Source organism: Orbicella faveolata, unplaced genomic scaffold (assembly GCF_042242905.1).
Source record: "Orbicella faveolata isolate gen_17 unplaced genomic scaffold, um_ofav_v1 contig_12, whole genome shotgun sequence".
Taxonomy (NCBI): Eukaryota; Metazoa; Cnidaria; class Anthozoa; order Scleractinia; family Merulinidae; genus Orbicella; species Orbicella faveolata.
In genome coordinates, this window is record NW_028301539.1 from 34,299,342 (window position 1) to 34,325,810 (window position 26,469).

Sequence of the window (26,469 nt, forward strand, 5' to 3'; positions counted from 1 at the left end):
TGATCTTAGCTAAGAATAGGATAATGTTGCGAGCTATCCAAATCCCCTCCCCTTGACGTTCAATATATTCTAAATGATTAAAAACCTGCCATGTGAATTTAATTTAAAAAAAGAAACGTCCCACTGCAGGATACTTCTTTTGCTCAAAGGAGTGCAAATTTAAGGCAGCTGGGTTTAACATAGTACTTACTGTAATATTTACAATCGATTTTAACCAAAAAAGAGTGACAAGTTCTGTTGTGTCTGACTGGCAAGTCTTTAATTAGGGAGGAAGGACTTAAACAAAGGGAAATGACTATCAAAACCTTGGATAAAAAATTCCAATTGAAATCAACATTCGTTTGGAATTGAGAGACAATTTTTCTTAAATTAATCAGGTCATGAGCATCTTTTGTTTTTATATTGATCATGATAGATCACATTGCAAATCAACTACAGGTTCTATTGCGCTAAAAGGCTAGTAAACAACCATACTATCAATAAAAGCCTTATGGAAAAAGTAACAGGTAGTAGTATATAGGGAATGAAACAAATACCATTTCAAAGAGGGAGCCTCATTTCGCCTTATCGCAGCCCCCAGCATCCAACCGGCCCTCGCAAGCTCGGACCGGTTGGATGGGGGCTGCGAACGGCGAAACTCGGCTCCCTCTTTGAAATAGTATTTGTTTCATTCCCTATATACTACTCACAACAGCGGCACCCCACGCAGCATCCCGCCAAACGAGGGGCGGCGGAGAGGCGGCCGCGGCCACCGGAAAGAACCGGTCTAAACCGGTTTCAACCGCCCCCAAAGGAGTAGGGTATGTTAGAAAAAAGCGAGCCCGCCGTTATACCGCCAGAGCAGGGATGGCACGAGCGCCGAACAAGTGCGGGTGGCTGAAGCGGGGCCGGAAAGATAGCTGCGGAAAGCACTGTTACGGGGCGTATTGCGGGCAGCACAACTATCAGCTGAAAAAAGGGATGAAAAGGCCAGAGCCTTGCAGAGGCTGCGGGATCGGTCTTCTATGCGACTACCGACTCTGCAGCCAGTGCGGCGGAAACACGCTAAAAATGAGGCTTTACCGCAAACAAGAAAAAGCGAAAAAACAGTTTGAGCTTGTTTTGCTCGAGCTGCAAGAAAGAAACACCCCAGTTAGAGAAATGTAACCGTGTGTTATATCAGGCACGATGGTGTCCACCGTTCAAGAAAGACTGGAAGAAGAACTCGCAAAAATAGACCCGGCGGTATTGCGTTATTTCGACGAGCTTCTTGCAGAAAGCGCGCCAGCAGCGAGAAAGGTTGTCCAGAATGTACTGGATGAGCCAATTTCTCAAGAAACGCAGGCGCGTCTGCAAAAGCCTCTTCTTCCGAAACCATATGAGCCAAGAGCCCCTCCACGCCAAAGAAGGCAAAGAGGAGCACAAGGGCTTCTGAGGGAGTACGACCCCTTCCCTGCGCGAAGAGTTCAAACAGTGGCAGACTACCAGAGAGAGGTTCTGGATCTGTTCGACGACGCAGAGAAAGAAGGGGAAGAGACAACAGGCCGGCGTTTCATTCGATGGCGCTTCATCAGGCGTCTGGGGAGAAACCTCACGCCAGAGTTTATGGCGAAGATACGCGAAAGAGTAAGCACGTCGTTCTATCTTCGGCACGTTTTCGGGTACCAGTTGCGCAACATTGAGGATGGAACGATAATTGTGTACTACTCGAACCCCAAGGGCTCACAGTGGTATAACAAACTGGAAGACGCGGAAAAATGGCTCATCGCCCGGGAAGAAGAGCGTCTTGACAACGAAAGAGTTGAAAGGCCCAACACGAAGTGGGCTTTCGAAGGCTTTTTCAACGTTGACGTCAAGGTTGTGCTGGACAGGCAGCCGTTGGTGGGAACAGGGCCATTGCCCGACTGGCTGCGCAACCTTGCTCATGGCCGCGCGATGGTGGCGTTGGACACGTACAAAGACAACCTGTGCCTATGGCGTTGTCTCGCTGTGCACCGAGGGGCTCGCACAGACCGTTGTACAAAAGAAGCCCGAAGCCTGGCCCAGAGTTTCTACAAGCTCAGAGCCATTCCGCCAAACTTCAGGAAAACGTCTCTTGACGAGCTTGACAAGGTGGAAGCCCATCTGAATGGGGGCTCGCCCGTCACGTCTTGGTTGGGAACACGGCTCTACGAGCCTGAGCGTTTGGACGACGGTAAAGTGGTATGGCACCTCATAAGAAACCCGAACAGCAAACTTAAAAACATTTTGACGATAGGTGTCTACGAAGGTCACGCTTTCTTGATAAAAGACATCGCGAAACTAGCAAAAACCTTTGCATGCGCAAACTGTGGGCAGAGGTTCACGCAATCAAACAATCTTCAACGGCACCATCAAACATGCAGCGCGGGAGAAACGGTGATCTTTTGCCCAGGGACAAAAGTGGAAGCGCCCCTGACGGCCTTCGAGAAAGTGATGTACCCCCCGAAGGGCTCAGCATCTGTTCAAGTGATTCTGTGGCTGGAGCGAGAAGCGAAGCGCAGGGGAATCCACATCCACCACGTAATGTGCGGGCACGGGAGAGAGAGATGGCTAGAGAGGGACGACGCGAGCGGGAAAATGAAAGCCTCCCCTGTTGACGGATACAGCCAAGAAACAAGGACGGTGTTCCAATACCACGGCTGCGCCTTCCACGGGTGCCCAAAATGTTTCCCAGAACATCGCGAACAAACGGTCTTGGCCAGTGAAAAAACGGCCGAACAGCTTTACGAAGCCACGGTGAACCGTACACAATTTCTGCGAAAGATGGGCTACAAAGTAAACGAAGCGTGGTCTTGCGAAGCTGGTGTTCTAAAAGGGGAACTCCCGAAGAAAGAAACGAAAACGTACCCGCACGCGATCTTGTACGATTTCGAAGCGTATGGCGATATAAACGGCCGAAAAGAGCCGACAGGGGCGTTGACGATAGAAAACGCCCACATCCCGATTTCGGTGAGCATCGGAGACACGTTGGAAAGAAAGCCCACCCACATCTGCGAAAGAGACCCGGCAGAGTTAGTGCAAAAGTTCGTGAAAGAGCTGGAAAGACGCGCGAAAAAGATCCGGGCCTGGGTGCGGGCGGAGTTCGCTCCAGAAGACGAGGGTCTTCTGCCAAAAGCTCAAAGGGAAAAAATGTACGAATGGTGCGACCAGGTGCCGATAGTGGGGTTCAACTCAGGCACGTATGACCTGAACCTGATAAAAAACCACTTCGTGGGCGTTCTTGCTGAGGGGGAAAAGAAGATCAGGGTGGCGAAAAAAACGAACAAAGTAATGTTCTTGCTGACGGGAGGATCCCGTTTCCTGGACATCATAAACTATCTCGGCCCGGGGACGAGCTACGACAAATGGGTGAAAGCTTACGGCTGCAAGGCAGTGAAATCGTGGTTTCCCTACGAATGGTTTGACACCCACGAAAAGTTGGAATACCCCGGACTCCCTGAATACGAGGCCTGGTATTCGAAGCTGAAAGGTGGCCACGTTTTAACGCGGGAAGAGTGGGAGGGGTGCAAGCTGGCGTTCAAAGAAAAAGGAATGGAAACCTTCAAAGACTGGCTGCGATATTACAACAACCTTGATGTGGAGCCGGGCCTCGAGGCGCTCGAAAAGATGAAAAGTTTCTACACCGAGAGGGGGATCGACATTTTGAAAGACGCTGTCAGCATCCCGGGGGTCAGTTTGCACTACTTGCTCCGAGGAGCGATCGAGCGCGGTGCAGAGCTGTATAGCCCCTACAGAGAGGCTTACTGGGTGTTAAAAAGGGCAGTTGTTGGTGGGCCGAGCCTGGTTTTCACAAGGTACCACGAAGCGGGCGTCACAGGGATAAGGTCGCACCAGTTCGAAGAACCGCGTCTTTGCAAAAAAATCCTCGGTTTCGACGCAAACGCTCTCTATCTGTCGACCATGCTGAGAGAAATGCCGTGCGGGAAGGGCAGTGTGAAGTACTACAGCGATGACCGCCAAGCGGAAGCTGCAGAAGTTCTGATAGACCACTTGAAAGTTGGGGAGTGGTTCGGTTTCGCCGAAGTGGACATCGAGATCCCAAAACCCTTGTGGCCAAAGTTTGAGGAGATGTGCCCTTTCTTTCACAACAAAAGGGTTCCGGCCGAAGCTGTGCCGGAACACATGAAAGAGTACTTGGCGAAAACGGGCAGAAAGCGCGGAGACGGAAAAAAACTTGTCGGGGCGCTGTCTGCAGAACGGATGCTGGTGTACGCCCCACTGCTGTGGTGGTACGTGAACCATGGGGCGGTTGTCACGAAGGTTTACAGAACAATCGACTACGACCCGGGCAAGCCTTTCACCTGGTTCGAGGAGCAGGTGACGGAGGCGCGCCGGACAGGAGACGTGGACAGAAGCAAGACGCTGCTCGCTGAAGTGTTCAAACTGCTCGGAAACAGCGCTTACGGGAAGCTGATCGAAGCGCTGGAGCGGCAAACGAACGTGATATACACGAAAGACAAGAAGGTTGTCGACAGAGCGCTGCGGAGTGCGTATTTCGAAGACCTCGACGAGATCGGGGAGGCCTACGACCTGGAAAGCCGCAAGCCTCGGATCACGATCAGGCGGCCGTTCCAGATCGGAATCGCCGTCTACCAGCTGGCGAAGCTGCGGATGCTGGAATTTTACTACGACTTTCTCGACAAGTACGTCGACAGAAGAGATTTCGAGCTGATCCAGATGGACACGGACAGCAGCTACATGGGGATCTCTGGCGAGCGGCTCGAAGACATAGTCCGGCCAGATCTGAAGGCGGAATTCGAGGCGGAAAAAAACCAGTGGCTAGCTTGGGACAAGTGAAGCGGCCGGACCCCGGGCCTCTTCAAACTTGAGTTCGAGGGCAGCCGGATGATCGCGCTTTGCTCGAAATGTTATTTCGCGGACGAAGTCGAGGTGGGCGAAAAAAAGAAGTTCAGCACGAAGGGGATGTCGAAAACGCAGAATGAGCTGACTTGGGAGCGGTTCAAGAAAGCGTTGGAAGGAAGCAGGGACATGGCCACAAACAGAGGTTTCAGGATGCGGGACGGGAAGATGGTCACATACGAGCAGGACAAGCTTGGTCTAAGCGCATATTACGACAAGCGGTGGGTGCTGCCCGACGGGATACACACCGAACCAATCGAATATCACACCTAGTTTAGTTCACGTCAGCCGGAGGAAGAGTAGTGTTTGAAGGGACAAACAGCAGCTCTTCGCGCACGAAGCCGCGCTCGGGCCCGTCGCGCAGATAGTAGAGAACGGGTTGATCGGGTTTGATGAAAGACCTTTCAATGTTGTAAACTTTCAAAGACCAGATTGGGTCTGTGGCTCTTTGCACGCCCCCTTCAAGCTCGCCGGGCTGGTAGAGATAACGAACTTGGACAAGAGAGGGGAGGATTTTTTCGCGTTTTCCGACAGGCCTCGTGTAAGGTGTCGACGGCCTTGCGTAAACAGATTTTTCTTTGATGGCAACGGCGGGTTTCTTGCCGATAAGGCTTGTGACCTCGTTGTTCAGAGCCGAAACAACTTCAGGAAGTCTTTTGACCCAGGCAGTGGACCGCTTTCCCTCAGGGAGAAGCATCTCAACGGCGTACTGGTGGCCGAACAAGCGCTCTGCGAGGGTGCGGTTGAAACGTTCGACAATGGCCTGGTCGCGGTGAATGTTACCGTGCCCGCGCCGGATAAAGGTTTTGTGCTTGTCCATCTCTTTGGCGACGGCGCCTATGAATTCGCGCCGGGGTCAACCTGCAGTATTTCGGGCCATTCGAGACGCGAGCGCTTGTAAATCTTCTGAAAGGCCAGTGCGACCTCATCAGAATTTTTCGAAGTCAGGGGTTCGGCCTCTTTGTAGCGACTGGCCACGTCGACAACGGTCAGCGCGTATTTGAAAACTTTGCGGCCGCGAGGGAGCTTGTCGTGCGGCAGAAAAAGAAGGTCAGCCTGATGGACCCTGTTGGGCGTGGGAACGTCGAATTTCGGCCGAGGAATCCGCTTCGGCGCGGGGAGGTATATCTGCCAGAGCGCTTGCCTGATCAGCCACTTTTTTGCAGCTTCTTCAGGTACCTTGGCGGCCTCGGTCAATTTTTTGATCGCGGCTATGCCTTTCCAGTAGCCCCCGGGGCTGTAGTAAATCTTTGCGAGTTTCGCGTCCATATAAGTAAGGCGTAAAAAAGTTTAAAGGAACCGGAAAGCCGCGTAGCCCAGAGCGAGAGCGCCAGCGCCCACGAATGCGAGTTCACCGTTTTTCTGCTGCTCGCTCGGCTGATAGAAATCTGAGAACTTGGGCTCCTTGGGGGGTACCATCTGTTCGTCGGGATGCGCCTGGTTGTAGAGTTTGAAGGCGTAGTCAGTGCTGGTCATGTTCTGCTTGGCCTGCTCCTTTGTTTCTGCGTTGGTCGCGATCCAGTCGAGAAGTTGCGTCCGGTCTCGTGTGTATTTGGCGTAAGCGGCTTGATAATCTTCGAGAGCTTTGTCGTGGCGCTTTTTTTCTTCAAGCGCGGCTTTGTCGCCCCCGCCAAGCGCTCTCGCCAGATAATTGCCACCGATGAAAGCCGTGGCGTTCAACACAGCCCCGCCAATTATGATCGCGATGCTCGCCATTGTATATGTCGTAAAATCTTATTTTAATTATTGTTCTCGTATGGCGGCGGTGGGGATTCAAAGGGAGGAGGCGCAGGGCATTTCTCCGGTAATGGGAATTCCTCAGTATCAAGATCCTCAAAATCGAAGGCTTCATGGGTGGCAATTTTAACAGACCAAACAAAATCTAAGGCATCAGCGGTATAATCGATTATCTTGTATAGAAAAAACAACAGAGCAGTCGTTGTGAAGGCTTTGTTGGGGAATAAAGAACGCGCCATTGCGCTATAATGATGTTTTTTTTTTCTTCAAACGCTGGCGGGGAGGATTTTCTGGTCCTCAAGGTACCCTTTTAGCCCAATGCTGCCCGCTATGACGACGGTGAACTTCATGTAATTCATAAAGCTGCTGCTGGGATCAGAAGTGAAAGTCTCTTTCACAACCTTTTTCGCGGCCCAGCCGATGCCCGCGGCTAATCCCGTGAGAGTTGCGGCGTCAATGATGGTCTTGACAAGCTTGTTGTCGGACATGGCGCGTTCGATATAAGTAAAGAAAGAAAGTTTAAAACGAAATTAATCTGTCTTTCCCGCGGCCTTTTCTGCGCACTTGGCACACAACGCCTCTTCTTCTTTTTCTTCTTCTGCAACCTCGCCGCCAAATGCTTCATTCAAAAGATCGGCGGTCGCGCGAATGACGCTTATGTTTATGTCGTACAACACACTCGAGATAGTATAAAAGGTGAAGAAAGAGACGAGCAACTTGGGAACATCAACTGTGAACATGTTGATATACTTTACACGCAAAGGTTCAAAGCATTTTTCTTAATCCTTTTGGCCGTGTCACGCGAACAGGTTCTGGCTCGACACTCGCAGGCTCTGGCGCGGGCTCTGGCGTGGGCTTCAGCGTTTTGAATTTGTCGAACACGGGCTTGGCCATTGCCATGAGCTCTTCACGCTTGTAATAGATCCCGAGAAGGGAAACTCCAACGCCGCCAACAGCGATCCATTGGTTGGCGCTGAGGCCGCCGCCGTTTGGGCTTTCTTCTTGTTTTGTATCCGAGGATGGCTTTGGGGCCGCTGTAGCGGCTTTCGCTTGCTTTTCCGTGTGATAAGCATCGGCCGCTTTCTTCTGTTCTTCGCGGGCCAGCCACGTTCTTTGGGCAACCATTTTTCCAGCGGCCACACGCTTGGGGTTTTTCACGCGCTGCGTGGTTGCAGTCGGAGTTGTCGCTTGCTGTGTGACATCGGCGGCAGGTGCTGCCTTGGTCTCTACCTGGGGTGCAGTGACGGCGGCAGGCGCTGCCTTGGCCTCTACCTGAGGCGCAGTGCCGGCAGCAGGCGCGCTTTCGGATTGTTCGGTTGACATTGAAGCGAACCGTATTATAAGCAAATGAAAAAAAGTTTAATTGTTAACAATTTGTCAGCAAGACCTCAGCATTCGTTGATGAATGGTAACCATTTATTCTGCAGTTGCTGAGCCGGGTACTTCATCAACGCCCTCAAGGGGATTGCCGTTTTCATCACGAGAAGGGTGGCTCTGCACCCGCAACTGTGGACTAAAATCAATATGTTTCGCGGTGATGAATATCGCGTTGGTTGCGGCAAGAAACCGGCCGCACTTCAAAGAAAGGTTGCCGGCCAGATTGGAGAGCTCTTTGTTCAAGATGTAGTCGTTTCTGAGCTCTTTTTGGTAAGCCTCGATGTCTTTGATTTTGACGGCCATTCCGGCCACTTTGGTTGCAAGAAAAATGAAGTTGTCGATCAGGCTTTCCGTCGTCTTCGAGCCCACGTACGTCTCGTAGCGTTTGGTGAATTTCTCGACCTCTTTGTCGCTCAGGCGCTTCACCTGCTCGTGGGTCAGCTGCACTCCGATAGCCTCTTTGGCTTTGCCTGTGGACACGAGCACGGCCAGCTGCTCGCGAAGAGCAGGAATGTCGGGGGCGGTTGGAACAAGGCCACCTGCGGGACCACTCGACGGCGCGGGCTCCGTTTCCAGAAGGTTCATAACATCTGCAAACGCGTCTTCTGCAGACATTGTGCAAGGCTATATACAGCTCGCATTTTTTTATTCAAATAACTTTACCCCGTACGGGTGGCGAAGCGCGAACGTGAGATAAGAGAACTTTCGCTCTTTCAGCTTTGAAATCAATCCTCTGCACTCATCTGGGGAGAGCTCGCCGGCGTAATCGTCGAAGATGGCTTTCGTTGTCCTGGCCGAAGGGGTGTAAAAGAGGACGATCGCCGCCACGTTCTCCCGGAAGGCAGCTGTTATTCCGGTCAACTTCTGGGTCAGTGCCCACACGCTGATGCCCATATGTCGTGCAGAAAAGGCGAGATTCACCAGCTCGCCTGTGCGCCCTTTCACGTCTTTGGAGGCCGCGCAGTCGTCGAGGATTATGAGCGTGTTGGTGCCCTCGGAAAGCCATCTCACGAGCTTTAACCACCTTTCCACGTCGTACTGCTCGCAGACTATCACATCCATTCTCGGATCGTTTTCGCCAAGCCGGTGGTAGGTCTTGTTGTGCGTAAACGTCGGGCAGATGAGCACGATGTAGTCGAACTTTCCGCGGAACGGGCCATAGAGCTGGTGCACCACGAACCTCATTTGCCTGAATTTGACGGCCCCACGATGAGAGCATTGAAGGGTATCTTGCTTGGGTCCATGTTATATTCAATTCTGTACAGATTCTAGCTGTCTTTCCATAATGTTGAACTGGGAGTCGGCGATGACGAATACGTGGCAGTTCACGTTGCCTGAGCCTTCGGCTTTCCTCTCGATTTCCAGCTGGACCCCGTCTGTACTGTTCACAATGCGCTTGCCACTTCCATGAATGTCTTGGTCCGCCATGGAGCGCATATCAATCAGAAGCCCGAAATTATCTCCGGTGTAAAACTTTGTCACATCCATGTGCTCGGTTTTATTTTTTTCCTTCACGAAGAAGCGTTGGGCCTCTTCCCACATGTCCTTGCCTTCGACGCCGTTTTTATAAATCATGTTGGGCTAGCCGTTGATCGTGACGCTGACTTTCGTCAGATCCGGGAAGCCGTATTCTTCTGAATCTCTGGCGCCATCAGCATACGGCTCTATGAACAGTAGCAGGAGGGCTTTTAACGACCTCTTTTGGGCATCGATTTTGATGTTCTTCCTCGTGTCGGTGTCTTTTTTGAAGGTCACCACTTTGGAACGCATCACGTGGTCATAGGCGAACTCTTTTCCGCTGGAGTAAACGCTATGCGCCTCGTCTGCCAGAGTCTTGCTGTGGATCATATCGTACTCGAGCTGGATGTTGGTCAGCTTGTATTTCAGCTGGGTTGTATCGGAGCCATTGACCACATGTGCAGCTTCAGCCAGGCTTATTTCGAACGTGAGGTCTTTGTAAAGGGCCTGGGGGTAGAAAACGCCGTGGTCGGTTAAGATCTGATGGTCCAGCCTGATCCGGTACTTGCTCCCGTACACCTCGTTCAGCTTTTCTTCAGCGTCGACGCCCGACTTTTTCTTGTCTCCCGCGCCTGAGCGGATCTTGCATAGATCCTCGCTCTGAATCCCTTCGAGGATCCTGTTGTTTCTTTCTTCCTGCGAAAGGAAAAGGTCTTCAAAGATTTTGTAGATGCCATAGCCAACCGTGTCTTGCAGGGTTTCGCCTCCAAACTTCACGTGCAGCTTGTCAACAAGCGCCCGCGTGACGTTCTGGACAAGGAAGTTGTTGGCGTGCCCTCCAGAAAGGTCAATGTTAAAGACAAGCGCTAGCTTGGGCACGTAAACGTACAGAGTTTCGCCGGGGTTGGCTTCAGTGCGGGAGAAGGTGATCCGCTTCACCGCGCGCTCGGCCTGCATGCCGTGTAATGTTTTTTTTTGCTGTACGTCGCGCGAAGGTTCTCTGGAACTGACATTGTATAGTATACGCCGGTGATTATTTTCTAATTTGAAAAAATAACAGGCTTGAAATATATCGCTATGGCGGAAGGCGGTGGCGAATTTGGTTACGGAGACCCGGACCTTGACAATCGGCTTGACCACGACTCTGATGAAGGCCAACAAGAGGTTGACACAACCCGTCCTTTTCAGCCAGGCGCGGCGTCCACTCCCTACCAACCTGGCGACCCCTACCACGTGGGCGAACAAACGGAAATGAGTACTTTTCCTCACGAGCAGTCCGGCCTCCCTGACACTTCTTATGCCAAGACGTCATTTGGGGGAGAAGAAAACCCCTTGATTGAAAGAACACCTTCAATCAGCGATCTTCAAAAAGAAAGTTATTTGCGGAAAAAACTCAAAAAAGCTGTAGATATGATAAAAGACAAATTCCCAAAAGCAAACTTTGAAAAAATCAAAATTAGAAGAGGCACCGAAAAAAATGAGGGAAAAATTGTTGCTTTGGGGTCTAAAAAGGGTGAGTACAAGATTCTAAAAGATGATGAGTCAGGCTTCATGCAAAATTTTTTAGACAGCTTCAAAGATAAACTTGGGCCGAGGGCTGAACAAATTATAGCCGAAGACCGAGATACAATCGGAGAACAACGCCGAAGACTGAAAGAAGCTGAAAAACAACTTCAACAGGCAGGAAAATTAGCCGCGCAAAGAGAAGCCCAAAAGAGAGAATTGGAAGCTTTGAGAAGTAAAGTCGCGCAAACTGATGCTCAGATTGATGCCATTCAGGATGAACAAGGTTCGAATCTTGATAGTGAAGCAGAGCTGCGTAGGCTCAAACAACAGAAAAAGAGCTATCAAACCGATCTTGAAAACAAGAAAAAAGCTTTGGATTCGCTCACAAAAAAAGCGATAAACAGAGAAAAGGAACAAGCCAGGGTTGACAGGCTCAGGGCCAGCCTCGCAGCAAAAGAAAGTGAAACAAACGCCATGGAAGAAAGGCTAAACCAAACAAAAACGTTGGACGACCTCAAAGAGCAGGAAAGCGAGCTGCAGCGCCAAAACGAGGAAGACCAGGCGATCATCCAAGATGAGAATGCCTCACCCTCCGAAAAAGAAGCCGCAGAAGGCAGAGTGGCAGAAAGAAACGAGGAGATCGCGCGTTTGCAAACTCAGATCGCGGAAAGGGAAATGGAGCGGCCTCTCTTGGAAAGGGTCAAGGAGATCTTCAAAAAATATGGCGTGACCTTGACCGCCATTCTTCTCGCCGCCGGGACCACAATCGGCGCTGTCATCGGGGTCCTCACCAGAGGTTTGAAAGCCACCGGCAAAGCTTTGGGGAACGGCCTCAAAGATATTGCCGCGAAACTCGGCTCTCTGCTGCCCGGGCTGATTGGCTCGATCGTGAGCTTCCTGTTCAAAGCCGCCGGCCAAGTCGTCGGGTTTCTGGCCGAGCACACATGGCTGCTCATTCTTGCTGCGGTAGCCTTTTTGTTCGAAAAATATTTTAAGAAGCAGCGTTAACCACCGCTTCACGCGAAGAAATTTTCTTCGTGGATCTTTGATCCACAGCGGGGCCTCTTACCTCCAAGCCATGAACAGCAACGCCGATAATCCAACTACATCGACAATGACAGCCGTTGTGTTATTTTCGTGTTGCGGTGTTTTGTCTACGCTGCGCGCGGCTTTTTGGGGTCCGGGGCGAAGCCCCGCTGGAGCCGTGGGGGGCTCTCTTTTTTGCGCCGTTGGCTGCGCTTGTTGAGTTTCGGACGAAGATGCAGCCCCACGCCCCGATTCGGCTGTTGCGGCTTTGTGTATCGGGTTGGACGGGCGGCTATTGGGCGGGTTAATTTTTGACGGGCCGCCTGCCATGTGTTTGAGCCCAGCTTTTTTTGTGTCTGGATTTACCTCGTTGTTCACCCCCAGTTTTATCCCGGAGACTGCCTGTTTCAGCTTGTTGTTGTAACCGATCGTGCTTGCGGTGTTTATTATCATTTGCGCGGGCATGAGCCAGGCCATGGGGCCAACAGCGAGATTGAGCCTGACCTTCGCTTGGTCCACCGCGAGCTGGTACCTTTGCACGCTAGCAGCCAAGTCAGGCTGTCTGATCGCGTCTTCCATCAGCACCAGGAACTCGCTCTGGGCTTCTCTCGCCCGACCGCCATAGCCGAGAATGCTGCTGCGGACGTTCACCTCCGCGCCAAGGACACAGTAAACGAAAGCCTCGATTGACTGGTTGATTCTCGACAAGCCCGCCTGCGTCAAACCGTTCGCGGTGTTGGGCGCGAACCAGTCTGCTTGAGCATCAGAAGCGGCCCCCGGCTCGATGTAATAGATCAAGTCCCCTTTTATAGCTTTGCCGCCTTCATCGCTGAATTTGTTCCATCTCGGGTATTTATAGTCTGTTTTAGTCGCACCTGACGCGTACACGTAAATGCTTCCCAGACCGTGGTTTTCCCCGTGCGTGAAGCGGAAATCGCTCGAGGGGGCAATGCCGAACTCGCTGCATATCCTTTTGTACGAGGCGACGTCGTAATGATTGTTGTATTGGTTGAACGGCGGGTCTCCGGGCAGAGCGCTCATGCTCTGAATTCCTCCAAGCTGGTACAAAATCCGCCTCACCGTGAAATATACGTGGAATTTGTAGAAAGCTCTTATCTGCGGGGGGAGATCCATCCCTCTCTCAAAGATTTCGCGAGAAACTCCGCACCCCTGTGTCGCGCAGAAAACCGCGAAGTTTAGCTGCTGCGGCCAATATTTCATGTCAGGCCCTCCTAGCCAGCGTTTTGATTCGACTGCCGACGTGTGCCTGAAATATTGTTCAGGCGTGACGTATATTTGGATTGGGGCGTCGAATATTTTTTTCAAACTTTGCGCTTTGCCGTCGAAAGGTACGGCAGGGATGGGCAAGGAAACTTTTGAACCAAGCGGCGCCAGCTGGTAAGGAAACGCTCCAATGGTCTCCGAGCGCTTGTCTTCCAAACCGAGCGCCTTTTTCATTTCCGCGCTCCAATATTTTTTGTCTGAGCCGAAGACGCTTTGAAGCGAGCCTGGGCCCTCTTTGAAAAAGATTTCTTCCGTTACGTTTTTTCCGTCTGTACTCCCCTGAGCGACGAAACGCGATCTATCGGCCTTGGGGAAATTTGCTGCAAATTCTATCCATGCGTTTGTCTTGGCTATTGCGTCTTTTATCACAATGTTTGGATCTTTCCACACATTCGCCATAGTATTTGAACGCAATTTTATTTGTTGAATATAAAAATGGTTGTTCTTACTGTTGTCACGCAACAGAACGGGAAGACTATCTATTTCGAAGACCAGCTCCCAGGAGCAAGCTATGTCAGACTTTTGAGTTGTTCCTTTTTCAACTCGTGGCATAATCTGAGTTCTGTTGGCAGAATGTTTTTTAAAGGAACCAACGATGTGGTTGCATCATTACCTGAAGGGCATTACAATGTCGAGAGCATCGCAAAAGAACTGCAATCCAGTTTTGAATATTACAAGAAAAAAGGAAAATTGGTCTTAGAAACGAATAACCCCAATTCTGTTCTTAAAATTACAACCGTCGCTGCTAATTTAGGCAACACTAATCAAGCGAAAGAAGTTTCAGTTGATTACAGTTTGGCCAATTTTCTTGGAATCGGGAGAGATATGAGGAAAGAAGAATATATCAAAAAGCTTAACAGCCCGAGTTGCTACTTTATCCACTGCGATCTCATCGACCCTACAAAAAACTTTTTGAATGGAAAGAAGTCAGACCTTCTTGCCAAGGTTGAAGTCAGAGGAAAGCCTTATTAAAAAGTCAGCTATAACATGGACTCATCGCAAAATGCTTTCCGTGACGCTTCTACACACAAGTTCATAAATAGCATCACCATTAAAGTGAAAGATGAAAATGGTGAACTCTTTGATTTCAAAGGCCTGCCGCTTCTTTTTGAATTAGAGTTAAATTAAATTTCTATATATACGCAATATCTTCGGCAAATCTGTTGCCACCAAGCGCGCCGCCTGCCGAGCCACTATATCCGGTGGTGGCGGCGGAGCCTTCTCAAAATTTCCGCTTGCAGAAAGTCAACAAGATTTCCAACACATTGGCCGGCGAGGTCCACCACTATCGCCTCGTCGCAAAAAAATACAAACGCGCGAGAAAGTTCGTTAATTGGGGCGCCGCTGGCTCCAGCGTTCTCTCGGCAGCGTTTTCCAGCGCGAGTTTTAGCTCCGCTCTGTCTGTGGTTGTCCTGCCGGCTGCCGTTCCTCTTGGCGGCGCTGGTGGATGTTTCGCTCTCGTTTCGTCTGCGATGATTTTCGCCAGCAAAAAGCTCGACTCGAAGATCAAGAAGCATCAAGAGATCACCACGCTCGCCGTTGCCAAGCGCGACATCGTCAACAGACTTCTCTCGAACGCTTTGAACAACAACGAAGTGTCTTCCCACGAGTTCGACACTATCCTTTCGGAGTTTCAGCAATATAGCTTTCTGAAAGATCAGGTCCGAGCAAGGCTGCTTCGCCAACCATCAACCAGAAAGCTTCCTGATGTTGATCTCCAAAAACTTGAGAAAGACATCCGCGGCAGACTTGAAGCCGAAATGATAAAAAAAATCACGAACCCTCCCGCTTCGAACTAAGTTTTAGAAACAGACGGTTTCATTTGCATATAATACGCACATGATTGTCTGCTTCTACTTGTTTGCGTTTCTCGCCCACGAGTATTTCACTCCTGTGTGGCAAAAAGAGGCTCGCGATATTACGCGCGAAGTCGTTGCAGCGATGGTTGAGGCGGGTGAGGTTTTTAACGCTCCCTGCCGAAAAGGAACCACTCGTGCCAGTCATAACCGTCCCATGAGCATACTTTTAAAAAATTCTTGTACTCAGGGGCGGCTTCTATGAGAGGTATTATCGGCGGGTTTAGCTTTGCTTTATGAATAGTTCCACTTTCGAAACAGGGGAAACAACATTCCTCGAAAAAACAGTCCATATATTCGAAACAAATAACCATCGGCACAATCTGCTCCCTGTATTTGCAGAACGGCAGTTTTAAAAGGTTTTCGTTCACCTTGCCCCACCCCATTTCCTTTTTTTTTTTTTTTATCACAATGAACTCCTTGAGAATCATCTCACGAAGCTCTGGAGGGAGGCTTTGAATGGCCTCGGAAAGTCCACAGGAAGATATGGCTCCTTAGAATATAACACACGGTTACATTTCTCTAACTGGGGTGTTTCTTTCTTGCAGCTCGAGCAAAACAAGCTCAAACTGTTTTTTCGCTTTTTCTTGTTTGCGGTAAAGCCTCATTTTTAGCGTGTTTCCGCCGCACTGGCTGCAGAGTCGGTAGTCGCATAGAAGACCGATCCCGCAGCCTCTGCAAGGCTCTGGCCTTTTCATCCCTTTTTTCAGCTGATAGTTGTGCTGCCCGCAATACGCCCCGTAACAGCGCTTTCCGCAGCTATCTTTCCGGCCCCGCTTCAGCCACCCGCACTTGTTCGGCGCTCGTGCCATCCCTGCTCTGGCGGTATAACGGCGGGCTCGCTTTTTTCTAACATACCCTACTCCTTTGGGGGCGGTTGAAACCGGTTTAGACCGGTTCTTTCCGGTGGCCGCGGCCGCCTCTCCGCCGCCCCTTGTTTGGCGGGATGCTGCGTGGGGTGCCGCTGTTGTGAGTAGTATATAGGGAATGAAACAAATACTATTTCAAAGAGGGAGCCGAGTTTCGCCGTTCGCAGCCCCCATCCAACCGGTCCGAGCTTGTGAGGGCCGGTTGGATGCTGGGGGCTGCGATAAGGCCAAAGGTGCAAAATATTGAAAACAACTGCTACTGCCCTTTAATGGATGTTTACTTGAAGTGAATCAAATTCAACATTTAATTTTCAGTTGAATCCTATTTTCCAGTGTTTTTTTTTTAATTGTGACAGTTTTGCGATAGTATTTTCGTAACAGCATCGGGCAATTGTCACTCCATTTGTGAACTGAGAAATAGAACAGAGAATACCAGGGAGTTAAGTAACCACCACGCCGATGCCGAGTACAACGTCAATTAAAAAATGAATTTACATTTTACCCACGAATCTCGCTATACTCTACTGAAAAATCATTTACTTTGTTTATCACGGTCACAACTATCGCAAAACTTCTAATCTGGAACACAGCGATAAATCTGAAATAGAACTGATTTATAAAAATAGCCGTCGTTGTTAACGTTCTCTCTAGACAACGCAGAACTTAGTCATTTCACGTGGTTGTTTTGCAGAGGATGGTAAAGAATTATAATGCACGTGTACAACCATTGTCCTTCTCATGAAATCTTTTATTTAGTGACGTTCCCGTTGCCGTTGCCGTCATGGTTTTCACATTACCGCGCGATGTCATACGACTTTTATGTTCGAGTGCGGATCGTGTATTTCACTCGTTCGTTGCGCGCATGCGTGAGACAATAAAATTCGTAATCCTAAGCAGCCATGTAATGTTCAGGGCCGGGTTGCTCAAAGCCCGATCATGCTATCCAGGATTAGCGACATTTTTGATGTCATTTTGGTAACTTTTCGGTGAGGTTTTCTGTTTATATTGTTTGGCCTTCAGTCTTGAATTTCAATAATCTCAAACCTCACAAAACATAGGCGGTGAAAAACATTTTTCTACAAGAAAAATTAATACTTTGTTAATTTTTTAATCCTTAATTAACGTTAACCGGCTTTCGAACAACCGGCCATGTTTATTATATGAATATCAATGAAACTTCTAACTCTAATTAAAAAGACATGACAGGTTTAATTCATTCTGAAAGCACCGAAAACAGAAGTCACCAAGTTGAGGTCAGAACCGTAATTGAAAATGTCAAAGTAATACGACAACCTCACAAAACATAGGCAGTGAATTCATATTTTACCTACGAATTCCAAAAGCTTGGTAGCTTTGAAAACTATCATTTAAAAACAAAGGTTGATTGATTAAACGAAAAGCAAAAATAAAGAACGTCTGCTTCTCTAGAAAATGTTATTTTTTGCGCTGAAAAAGTCAAATTCAACTTTAATGATGTTGAAAGAAAAATTATACTTGTCTGTAACCATGACGACATCAAAATTCTCACATGTGAAGATAAACATGGTATCTTCACATCACACGTAATCAAAGTTTAGGAACAAGAAATATCCCGGTGTTTCATAAATATCCATACAATAAACATTTTAACTGAGAAACCAACCAGGGAATCTGGAAACATATTGAAATTATCGTAAAGGTATATAAAGTTGAAAATATACTTAAATACAGTATTAGGAAGGTGAGATCTGATTCACCGCATAATTTTCAAGTGTCATATCTTCTTAGAACACATGAGGTTTGTGGTATGGGTACGTATAACAGGAATGTTAATAATCAAAACAGCGAGATATGCGCTTTACTTACAGATGTTGACGACCCATACACTTTCGCTAAAGATCTCTAATGAATAATTTCAGTAGGTAGCACCGAAATTAAACTTTCACGTGGTGAACTCTTTGAGTAACCGTATTTCTAAAAATTTCCAGAAAGAAAAGATCTTTTCAGGGAAAAGTCCTCCCTTGGAAAGATTTTAAGCCTTGACTTTTATATGCCGACAATTATCGATATTCACAAAATTTGACCCATGATGGTTTAATAATAAAGATTCAAATTCAAAATGAGCCACACAAATTGCTAGAAAAGAACAACGAGAAAACGAAACGATAGAAAAGGGCCTCTTCAAATGAGCCCGGTTGACTGGGCTGGCCAGGTTACCGAGATCTCGCCTCACTCCTGTTTTATTTTTATTTTTATTTTTACTTATTTCTTTTTTTTTTTTTTTTTTTTTTTGCCCGGTTTCAGATATCTCCGGGTTTCCACAACCGATAACTCGGCATCCGTCATGAAAATTTTCCAATATGGACACTCAAGCCCGGGTAACCTGAACGAAACGCTTTTTTTTTGACGAAATAGCTTCGCTTTCGCCGACATCGCGTCCAAAAAAAACGGCATAATTTTTAACTTGTATGTATATAATTCCACTTCAGAAGTATGCTTTATTAAAAGTAAAGTTTCAAGAATCAATAAGGCTATGATGATTGTGAACGACGCCACTTTACGGGGCATCATTTTGGTTTTGCATGCTTCTTGAATCATAAAAGTTCTATTAATGTCTGAAGATGAATGTTGAGCAATCATTCTTGCTTTAGTGTTTTCTGAATCTTCCTGTTTATGAAAGTGAACGATACTGCGCATGAGCAAAACTATCCCCCCCCCCCCAATTAAAACCATTTTACTGTGATACAGATGGAAAAACCATTACCTGAACACAGTTATTTGTTGCTTAGGTAGTTTTCTTTTTAAGAATTAGAATGGCGTGGGTTTCACTTTGCCCGAGTCTTAAACCGAATACTGTCCCCCACGTATTGAAACCGACCGAGAGCAATTAATACCTCACTTTCATCTGATAGCAACACCGTGAACAGTTTTAAATTAAAAGGACCGCTGAATACGAGCAGTCACTTGACTGATAGTCATATAATGCACTCTCTATGTTTTATATGGAACGCTTTCAAAATAACGCATCATTGCTATCAGACTGTCAAGGTAATGATGGCAGGGTAATCATGAAGAAGTTATTGCTTTCATAAAAGACCAACAGTGCAATTATCTGCGCAGCTTGTTGTTCATTCAATATTCTAGTTCAGAAATTACTTTCTTTAAATTATCCCTGGAAGTGTTATTAAGTACTGCTATCGCTGGATGACTCCACTGTGGCACGTATTAAACGACAAGTTGCTTATGATTTGTTATCAGTCGGTAGATTGTACATTCAGGAGTTCGAACTTCTCTAGTGTTTATGCTGACGTGAATGGTATCAGTACGTTTGCTCAATCTCTCTGCCATAAAATTACTTCCCTGTCTAACCACAAAAAGTTGAACTAATTTACTTGTCTCAGTCAACGGAACAGAGGGAACAAATATCAAGTGAATGAACTAGAAAAAGAACCAGCTTCAACGGAATCGGTATGTTAATTGTGATAGAAGAAAACCATTTTAAAAAAAGGCTGCAAATGTCTTGAACGAAAAAGGTTGCAACCTCCAAATTCTGTTTGTTTTGTTGTTCGCTTGTTTGTATTCATTTGTTTATATTTTGTTTTGTTTTTCTTTTCAGTTTAAAACAGTAATGACCTTTTAAGACTGAAGCTGCCGTTTTTTGTCTTTGTGTGATGACTCACAGTGCAATGTCTTGCATCGTCTCTGGGACAATGAAGTTTTCGTTCAAAGTTATTGTCTGCGCTTTCTTGGCATGTAATGGTTAGATCTTTGTTGTTGTTTTTTTTTTAAGATCCTTGCGTTATTAGTTTTCTTTTAGTTCAGCTATTTATTTTCTGTTCCGTGATCGAATTCTGACAACACAAAATTAAAACTACCTCAGTAAGGAGTTGCTGTCAATAGCCCACGTTCGATATATTAATATTCTAACATGGCTCCGAGGCTTTTAGGACAAACTTCTATATTTGGTGTTGTTTTCTTTGTGTCCAAGTCTCTTTTGGGAATTGAGAGACAAAATTTTACAATTTTACAACGTGGCCTGTTGTGTATTTTTTTTTTGCCTCGTAAAACAATAGGAATCACTTCTTTAGCAGTCTCTTTTTCAATAAGTAATGAATTGTAATGACTTTCACTACAAGGAGCCAAATTAGGCAATAATTTCACGCGCGTTTTGTCAGACTGATTTTGATAGTTTGCCGAGCCTTGCATTTGGTTTGGACAAGAGAGGATGAACAGGTAATCCTTCGCATGTTATTTTTAAACATGATACCCAGTTCTTCCGCAGATGTTCCCACGCGCGTTCCCCAGACTTTTTTCAAAGAGAATGAAAATGCATGTAAAGCCGCTGTCCACGTGAGCTACATCCGAGTCACAGAGTCGAAAATTTAAGGTGGCTCTGAATCACATGTATATGACTTTTTTAAACTGTGCGTGTTATCTTGCTAATCAAAATTCGATAATAAAAGACAGGGTCACCGAGCTTGTTTTTGAGTTATTAGCAGTTAAAGCTGAAGCTAAAAGTGTTTCTAGCAGGTCATATTGTTGCCAGTGGTGACCAATTATGTCACGAAAATGTTAACAACTTGTTCTCCAATGATTGGGCAGTTTTCTAATAGCGGAGCTCCGACGGTCCGAATGCCAAGCGGAACCCCGTACTCATAAAGGAAAGAAAAGGAAACTCGTGAATTGATTTTCTTACGGTTATCTCGATTTTAGGCTTGGCTAAATCTACTTATTATCATGATTGTCGTACAAACTGAGTAAGAGTAATTATAATGACTCACCAAAGTCTCGCAAGGTCCTGAAAGCTGTTTTTTAGCCACCTTAATATCATTTCAGCATTTTATACAGGATTATGATTGTCTTATTTTACCGTCAGGGTGCCTTTGTGCGTTAAACAGCGAAGCCGAACTGATGAAGAAAATTACCGAGAGCTATAACCCAAGAGTTAGACCCGTTTTACAACAAAATGACACAGTGATCGTTACACTTGGAATGTCTCTTCACCAAATTATCGACTTGGTAGGTATCGAGCTCGTGTATGTGTCCAGAAAACAACAAGAAAGGTAAAAAAAAAAAAACTGCCAAACATCGGTAAGAGAAACCATAATTTATTTGTAAAGAAGTACTGGTGTGAATGTATCAGATAATATTATTTTTCACAGCGATGCCAAATTGAGTATAGTATTAACAACAAGTTAGTACAGGGAACTTAACAAACGTTGGGCTCCGAGGGAATACACGTTGCTGGCGTCAAGCGAGGGTAAAAGTGTGTGTCCCGTCACAATTGGTTACATTTTTGCATTTGATTGGTTGAAAAGGTGATTCGTGGTAGTTTTCAATGTATGGTGATGCGAGCCAGTCACCAATCAATGAAAGTAAGAGTACAAAACCAAAAGACTAAGATTACGTGTTATCTTCAGCACTCAATTTTAACTGAGTTTTAAAAAACGTCTCATTATGCAGTAAATAGCAAGAGTTCAGATTGGCTGGTAAATGAAAAATGGGACTTTTCACAATATAACAATATATCAAGTCTGAAATATCTGCTCTCTGCTGCGGGCAGGATAATGACCAGAGTTGTAAGATTTAAACCATCATATTAAACACAAAAATCAACCCTAGAAAAGAAATTGCCCTTTCAATAAATAAGGGATCACAATAAAATTCCTTAGAATACATAATAGCACATTGTGAGTAAAACTTGCCAACTATGTTATTTTTTTAGGTCGAGAAAAACCAAATTCTTATCAGCATCATGTGGATACGACAGGTAAATATATATGACGTGCTAAGCGCGGGTGTGCGTGGAGTGGACTTCTTTATAGGAAATAAAGATGTTGTCGGTGGTATAACGTGTCATGACAGGATTTCTTGTTTAGGCAGACCTTGATTTACAGCATGAAATCATATAACAACTGATATCCCTATATTGAACTCTGTAAAAAACACAGCTTATCTGGGTTTTTCACTGTATCTACTAACTTCATCGAAGGTAATTGATCACTAGCGTTTTGTCCAAAGTCTAAATGCATCGTCCTCTTTAACGAAACGTGCCTTATAGCTAGAGTAGCGTTGTTGTTTACTGTTGTTGCAGGTATGGTCCAATCCACTTATAGTCTGGGATCCCAGGAAATACGAGAATATTACCAAAATAAACGTCTCACCTAACCTTCTTTGGAAACCCGACCTTGTGTTATATAACAAGTAAGTCTGCAACGTACATAGTAACATGACTGAATTTGGTACTTTTATAGCTTACTTTCATCAATATTGTATGAGCCTGAAACGTCTAACAGTTAAAAAACAACTGTTTATTGTCGAAATGTATGGTAAAACTTACAATATTACCTCTTTTGATTTCAGTGCCAATGATAATTCTGACGGCGCGCTAAATAAATTCGACACAGACATTTCTGTGGACTTTAGCGGCAAGAACAGGTGGCTCGCCCCCGTCATTTTTAAGAGCACCTGCAAGATAAATGTAGCGTTCTTTCCTTTCGACGAGCAGGTATTAGAATTAGCTACAATGAAGAATTAGCTTCTAATTTGACGTTAATAATGGATACTTTACAAGTCAATATATGAAAGATCATATATTTTAACTGCCGAGAAGGATATGAAGTCATGATTGATCATCGCAGCTATGCACACAACTTAAGCAGTTGTGAAATTTAAACCTGAAAAAGCCAGTATTCTTCAATCATGAATAGGGCATACCCACATCATGTTGTAAGAATTGTAACCGCTTTACCCATAACACTTTTCGGCATTGTTGCGTACGCTTTTACGCTCTTGTTGGACAATCTCGAAACAGCTATATATTCCTCCTTTGTAGTCTTTGACAAAACCGTCGCGTGTGATTTGTAAATAATTCTACAATGAACTTTAGTGCACTCTTATATTTTGAACCTAGAACTGCACATTAAAAGTTGGTTCATGGACCTTTGACGGTTTGAAACTGGATCTGAGACCAGAGTCTGAAGAGGGAGAAACCGAGAACTTTGTCAACAATGGTGAATGGGACTTGATAGAGATTAAGGCGCAGCGGAATGTGCATTATTACATCTGTTGCAAGGAACCTTATCCTGACGTCACGTTCAGACTCCGGATTAGAAGAAGGACCTTATTCTATTATATGAACCTTTTGATTCCTTGCTTTCTACTAACAGGTAGCTAACTTAAGTTATTTCTCTCTGGTCAAATGGTCATTAGGGGATCAGATCCAACACGGGGGGAGGGGAGGTACCAGGTGCAGTACAAGGAAGGAAAGGAAAGTTGTCAAATTCGTCATCTTTAGGCTTTTGGGTTAGAAATTTTGTGGTGACTTCTTTTGCAAAAAAAAAAAAAAGATTTTGATAACGACCAAAAATGTGTTGCTTCCTACGTTCATAAAGTAGCTATTAAGCATTATAATTTGTCCGGTTATTCCAGATTTATCTTCATTAAGGATATAACGGTGCCATCAAAAAAATAATTGTTTCCATACAGTATATCATACACATGACCGATCCTGTAAGAGATCTATGAGGTTTTGAGACAGTCCTCTCTTTTCCTAGCTTTCTCTTAATCTTTCTCAAGTTTTTCTTTTGTATGACTGGATTTATGAAAACGGTGTAAATGAAAAGCTCGTTCTTTTGCACCAAGTGAGCTACAGACCGTTTGATTTTACGACGCCAAAACCAGAGGCTGAAAATCACTAGTAAAAGAGTGCAAGAAGAACGACAAGAGAGTGGAGAAAAACAATACCGAACTTGTTAAAGTCTTATGTATGTCATAACTAAAAACACATATACTTTACCCGCAAAATAATATCTAAGATTCAACAAGAAGAAGTTCTTACTGGTGACGTAAAACTTCACATATAGTCTCTGATTGGCTGTTTCTCTCGGGGAGAAATGCGGTGATTGGCTACGTGATCAGTGTAATCAGTATTGAACTTTTTTTTCGTTTGTGATTCCCAGTCCCAGTGACACAAATTCCCTTTCTGTCAGAGAATAATATAGGAGAATCCCAGTTCCTATTTTACATTTTCAGACCCCCTCGTAAAATAAGTTAGACGTCTGCTCACACACGCTTTAAACGACGTGTACCAGATGAGCTAATGTATGACCAATTTGATAGAGCCGTTTTCATTAGACTCGTTCGCAGACGTTTTCCCGCCCTTTGTGTCAGATACATGTAATCACTTCGAGTTTTGATTGGTTCACTGTATTGTTTATGGCCTTTGTGATTGGTCAGAGCAATTATTTTGGTTTTGGTTTTACGATACTCAGTTGAAAACCGCTCTATACCGTTTTCTAATTCCAGGGGTGAACTTTTTGTCCTTCTCTCTCCCCCCTGATTCTGGAGAACGAATAACTCTTGTGGTCACCAGTCTCCTCACCATGACGGTTTTCATGCTGCTTGTTGCTGAGATCATGCCGCCTGTGTCTGACGTGGTGCCGATAATCAGTGTTTACTACGTCACTGCCATGTTCGTGGTAAAGTGCTGCCAATCAAATGTCTCTTTTGTGTCAATGATTAATTGAGCGTCTACCTGCTCATCTACCTTCCATTCTACCTACACACCAAATTACCCACTGTACCTAAATCTTCAAATACATACATACCTTCGTACATATACCCTCCTTCTTGACTAAGTGTCTAATAGAACAATTATACAGATACGAATCACATTTTGACGGTAACTGATAACGCCCTGCAAAGCATTTTTATTGTGTAGTATCTATGCACAGTTCTTTCACTTGGTTATTACTCGTTCAATACATTGGCAATGTATATTAGGGCCATAGCCAGAAAACAAAATGAGTGAGGTAATGTTATTTGTTTGTTTATTTATTTGCTAGAAGTCACGTTTTACTTCCCCTTCCAAAAAATAAAGAAAAAAATGACTGACGCCAGTTCTTGTTACTAGTTACGGCCCTGCATATGAAATAAACGGGGACTTGACTTGAACCAGATGGAAATTTTACTATTCATTGTTGTCTATTTCTTTTCTTTGTCCTAGGTGGGGCTATCCATGGCTGCCACTTGCCTCGTCTTGAGATGTTACTTCAAGACGGCCAACCACATATCCATGTCACTGCCCCTACGATTTTTCGTTTTTCAAGTGTTGGGACGAATTGTCGGGTTTAATAACTCGTCTGAAATGTGTGCACCAAAACGATATGGTAGGATTAAGTTGTCGTCTTCTCATTTTAGCTCCACATCTGTGAAATCGAAGGCGAAAGATTCTTTACTGAAAACTTCGCAACATGTTGCGCCGAGATCGTGCAATGACGACCTAATTGTCCAAAAGGTGAGCAGTATTGCCCACATTATGGAAGAGAGAATGGTATCAGAGAAGCAAATCCAGGAATGGCAGGAGGCTGCTGTCATTTTGGACAAGTTCTTCTTTTGGTTATTCATTACTGTGGCGGTGGCTGGTACGCTCGTAGTTTTTCTCCAGAGACCAAGTGCGCAGTAGACTTGAAGCTGAAAAGTTCTGATCACTAGCAAATGCATTGATGATGATGAAAATCATTTGTTGTGATGTATTTAGGCTGGTTTTTTACTAGCGCACAACATGAGCACAAGTAACACAAGTAGGTCTGTTAAGGTGCTTTTAAGTAGCGTCTGTCCTTACACAAGGCGCTAATTATTAACATCTCTCTGCGTTTGCATATGTTGGCCTTTGCTTATATGCCAAATGAAAACCAGCCTTATCTGTATAATCTCATTTCCCAACTCGATAACGTTCGGATCGAACTGGTACTACTCGCCTAGATTGTAAATCGGTAGTAACTAGTTGATTGTAAGTTGGTATTCGAGAGGCATGACGTTGACGGCAGACGGCAAACGACAAAGACAACTTCTGATTTTGAGTTCTTTTCTTCTAATCCGTAAATAAAGCACACAAAAATGGAAAAACTTCCCCTATTATTCATTGCAAATACAAATAAGTTCACTCTACTGTACTCACAGCTGAAGAGAGACGGCAAAAGTTTCATTTTTGCCGTTTGCCGCTTACCGTAAACGTCATGCTTAACCTCTCCATTGCTTGAATGGAAAGCCCCCCAATGGAAGTCAACTTTGTGTTGTTAGGCAACAGGTTGTCTTCAGCTAATTTTATTGTTGTTGTCACCGTTTTTCGTCGCTTGTTTATATAATCGAAGAAATATGCTCGTGAGCTACGATTGAATATTGTAGAGCTGTAGGATCTGCGCAAAGTAAGGAACCATTGTTGAAGCCACAGGTTTCGGAGGTCCCGTCATTTTCTTATGGTTTCAGCAGATCGATAACTTTTAATAAAGTCAACGTTGACGTTGTTCTTCAGCTTCAGCATCAAGGTATCTGCTCACGTCAGCTACAGCCTCGTTTTCATTAGCGCAAAAGTTTTACGCAGACGCCTTAAGATGTTTATAATTAGCGCCTTTTATTTAAATAATTCCTTAACAAAATTACTGCGTTTGCGTATGTTGGCCATGCATATGCTTTTGCGCTAATGAAAAACAGGATGAAAACCAGCCTTCAAGAAG

General features: G+C 45.7%; 6 protein-coding genes and 1 pseudogene across 6 annotated transcripts; 5 read left to right on the top strand and 2 right to left on the bottom strand.

The window, feature by feature from the left end:
• Positions 1 to 469: 469 nt before the first annotated feature.
• LOC149117612 (uncharacterized) lies at positions 470 to 2,380 on the top strand. The gene is made up of 2 exons (XM_089281680.1): positions 470 to 2,248; positions 2,364 to 2,380. Exons 1-2 carry the CDS (start codon positions 1,168 to 1,170, stop codon positions 2,378 to 2,380), a joined length of 1,098 nt encoding a protein of 365 aa, XP_089137806.1. The 5' UTR covers positions 470 to 1,167.
• LOC149117613 (uncharacterized) lies at positions 2,369 to 6,494 on the top strand. Its single transcript, XM_089283427.1, has one exon. The coding sequence runs from the start codon at positions 2,434 to 2,436 to the stop codon at positions 4,795 to 4,797; it is 2,364 nt and encodes a 787-aa protein (XP_089139553.1). The 5' UTR covers positions 2,369 to 2,433; the 3' UTR covers positions 4,798 to 6,494.
• A 2,731-nt stretch (positions 6,495 to 9,225) lies between these two features.
• LOC149117614 (uncharacterized) lies at positions 9,226 to 10,445 on the bottom strand (annotated as a pseudogene).
• Positions 10,406 to 11,995, top strand: LOC149117615 (uncharacterized). The gene has a single exon (XM_089283431.1). The coding sequence runs from the start codon at positions 10,510 to 10,512 to the stop codon at positions 11,944 to 11,946; it is 1,437 nt and encodes a 478-aa protein (XP_089139557.1). The 5' UTR covers positions 10,406 to 10,509; the 3' UTR covers positions 11,947 to 11,995.
• Positions 11,996 to 12,003: 8 nt separating this feature from the next.
• Positions 12,004 to 14,221, bottom strand: LOC149117616 (uncharacterized). Its single transcript, XM_089283428.1, has one exon. The coding sequence runs from the start codon at positions 13,798 to 13,800 to the stop codon at positions 12,004 to 12,006; it is 1,797 nt and encodes a 598-aa protein (XP_089139554.1). The 5' UTR covers positions 13,801 to 14,221.
• LOC149117617 (uncharacterized) lies at positions 13,822 to 15,202 on the top strand. The gene is made up of 2 exons (XM_089281686.1): positions 13,822 to 14,174; positions 14,366 to 15,202. Exons 1-2 carry the CDS (start codon positions 13,822 to 13,824, stop codon positions 15,045 to 15,047), a joined length of 1,035 nt encoding a protein of 344 aa, XP_089137812.1. The 3' UTR covers positions 15,048 to 15,202.
• Positions 15,088 to 25,418, top strand: LOC149117618 (acetylcholine receptor subunit alpha-1-B-like). Its single transcript, XM_089281694.1, has 8 exons — positions 15,088 to 15,202; positions 20,829 to 20,971; positions 21,678 to 21,722; positions 22,047 to 22,156; positions 22,316 to 22,460; positions 22,866 to 22,965; positions 24,260 to 24,432; positions 24,960 to 25,418. Exons 1-8 carry the CDS (start codon positions 15,088 to 15,090, stop codon positions 25,416 to 25,418), a joined length of 1,290 nt encoding a protein of 429 aa, XP_089137820.1.
• The last annotated feature ends 1,051 nt before the right edge of the window (positions 25,419 to 26,469 follow it).

Bases quoted from the DNA above. Each gene is read 5' to 3' on its own strand.
- LOC149117617 (XM_089281686.1), top strand. From the start codon at position 13,822: ATGTTTTTTAAAGGAACCAACGATGTGGTTGCATCATTACCTGAAGGG. The intron at 14,175-14,365 runs GTCAGACCTTCT...TTTTTGAATTAG, and splicing joins AACTTTTTGAATGGAAAGAA to AGTTAAATTAAATTTCTATA.
- LOC149117615 (XM_089283431.1), top strand. From the start codon at position 10,510: ATGGCGGAAGGCGGTGGCGAATTTGGTTACGGAGACCCGGACCTTGAC.
- LOC149117618 (XM_089281694.1), top strand. From the start codon at position 15,088: ATGATTGTCTGCTTCTACTTGTTTGCGTTTCTCGCCCACGAGTATTTC. The intron at 21,723-22,046 runs GTAAATATATAT...CTGTTGTTGCAG, and splicing joins GCATCATGTGGATACGACAG to GTATGGTCCAATCCACTTAT. The intron at 22,157-22,315 runs GTAAGTCTGCAA...TTTTGATTTCAG, and splicing joins GACCTTGTGTTATATAACAA to TGCCAATGATAATTCTGACG.
- LOC149117613 (XM_089283427.1), top strand. From the start codon at position 2,434: ATGTACCCCCCGAAGGGCTCAGCATCTGTTCAAGTGATTCTGTGGCTG.
- LOC149117612 (XM_089281680.1), top strand. From the start codon at position 1,168: ATGGTGTCCACCGTTCAAGAAAGACTGGAAGAAGAACTCGCAAAAATA.
- LOC149117616 (XM_089283428.1), bottom strand. From the start codon at position 13,800: ATGCCACGAGTTGAAAAAGGAACAACTCAAAAGTCTGACATAGCTTGC.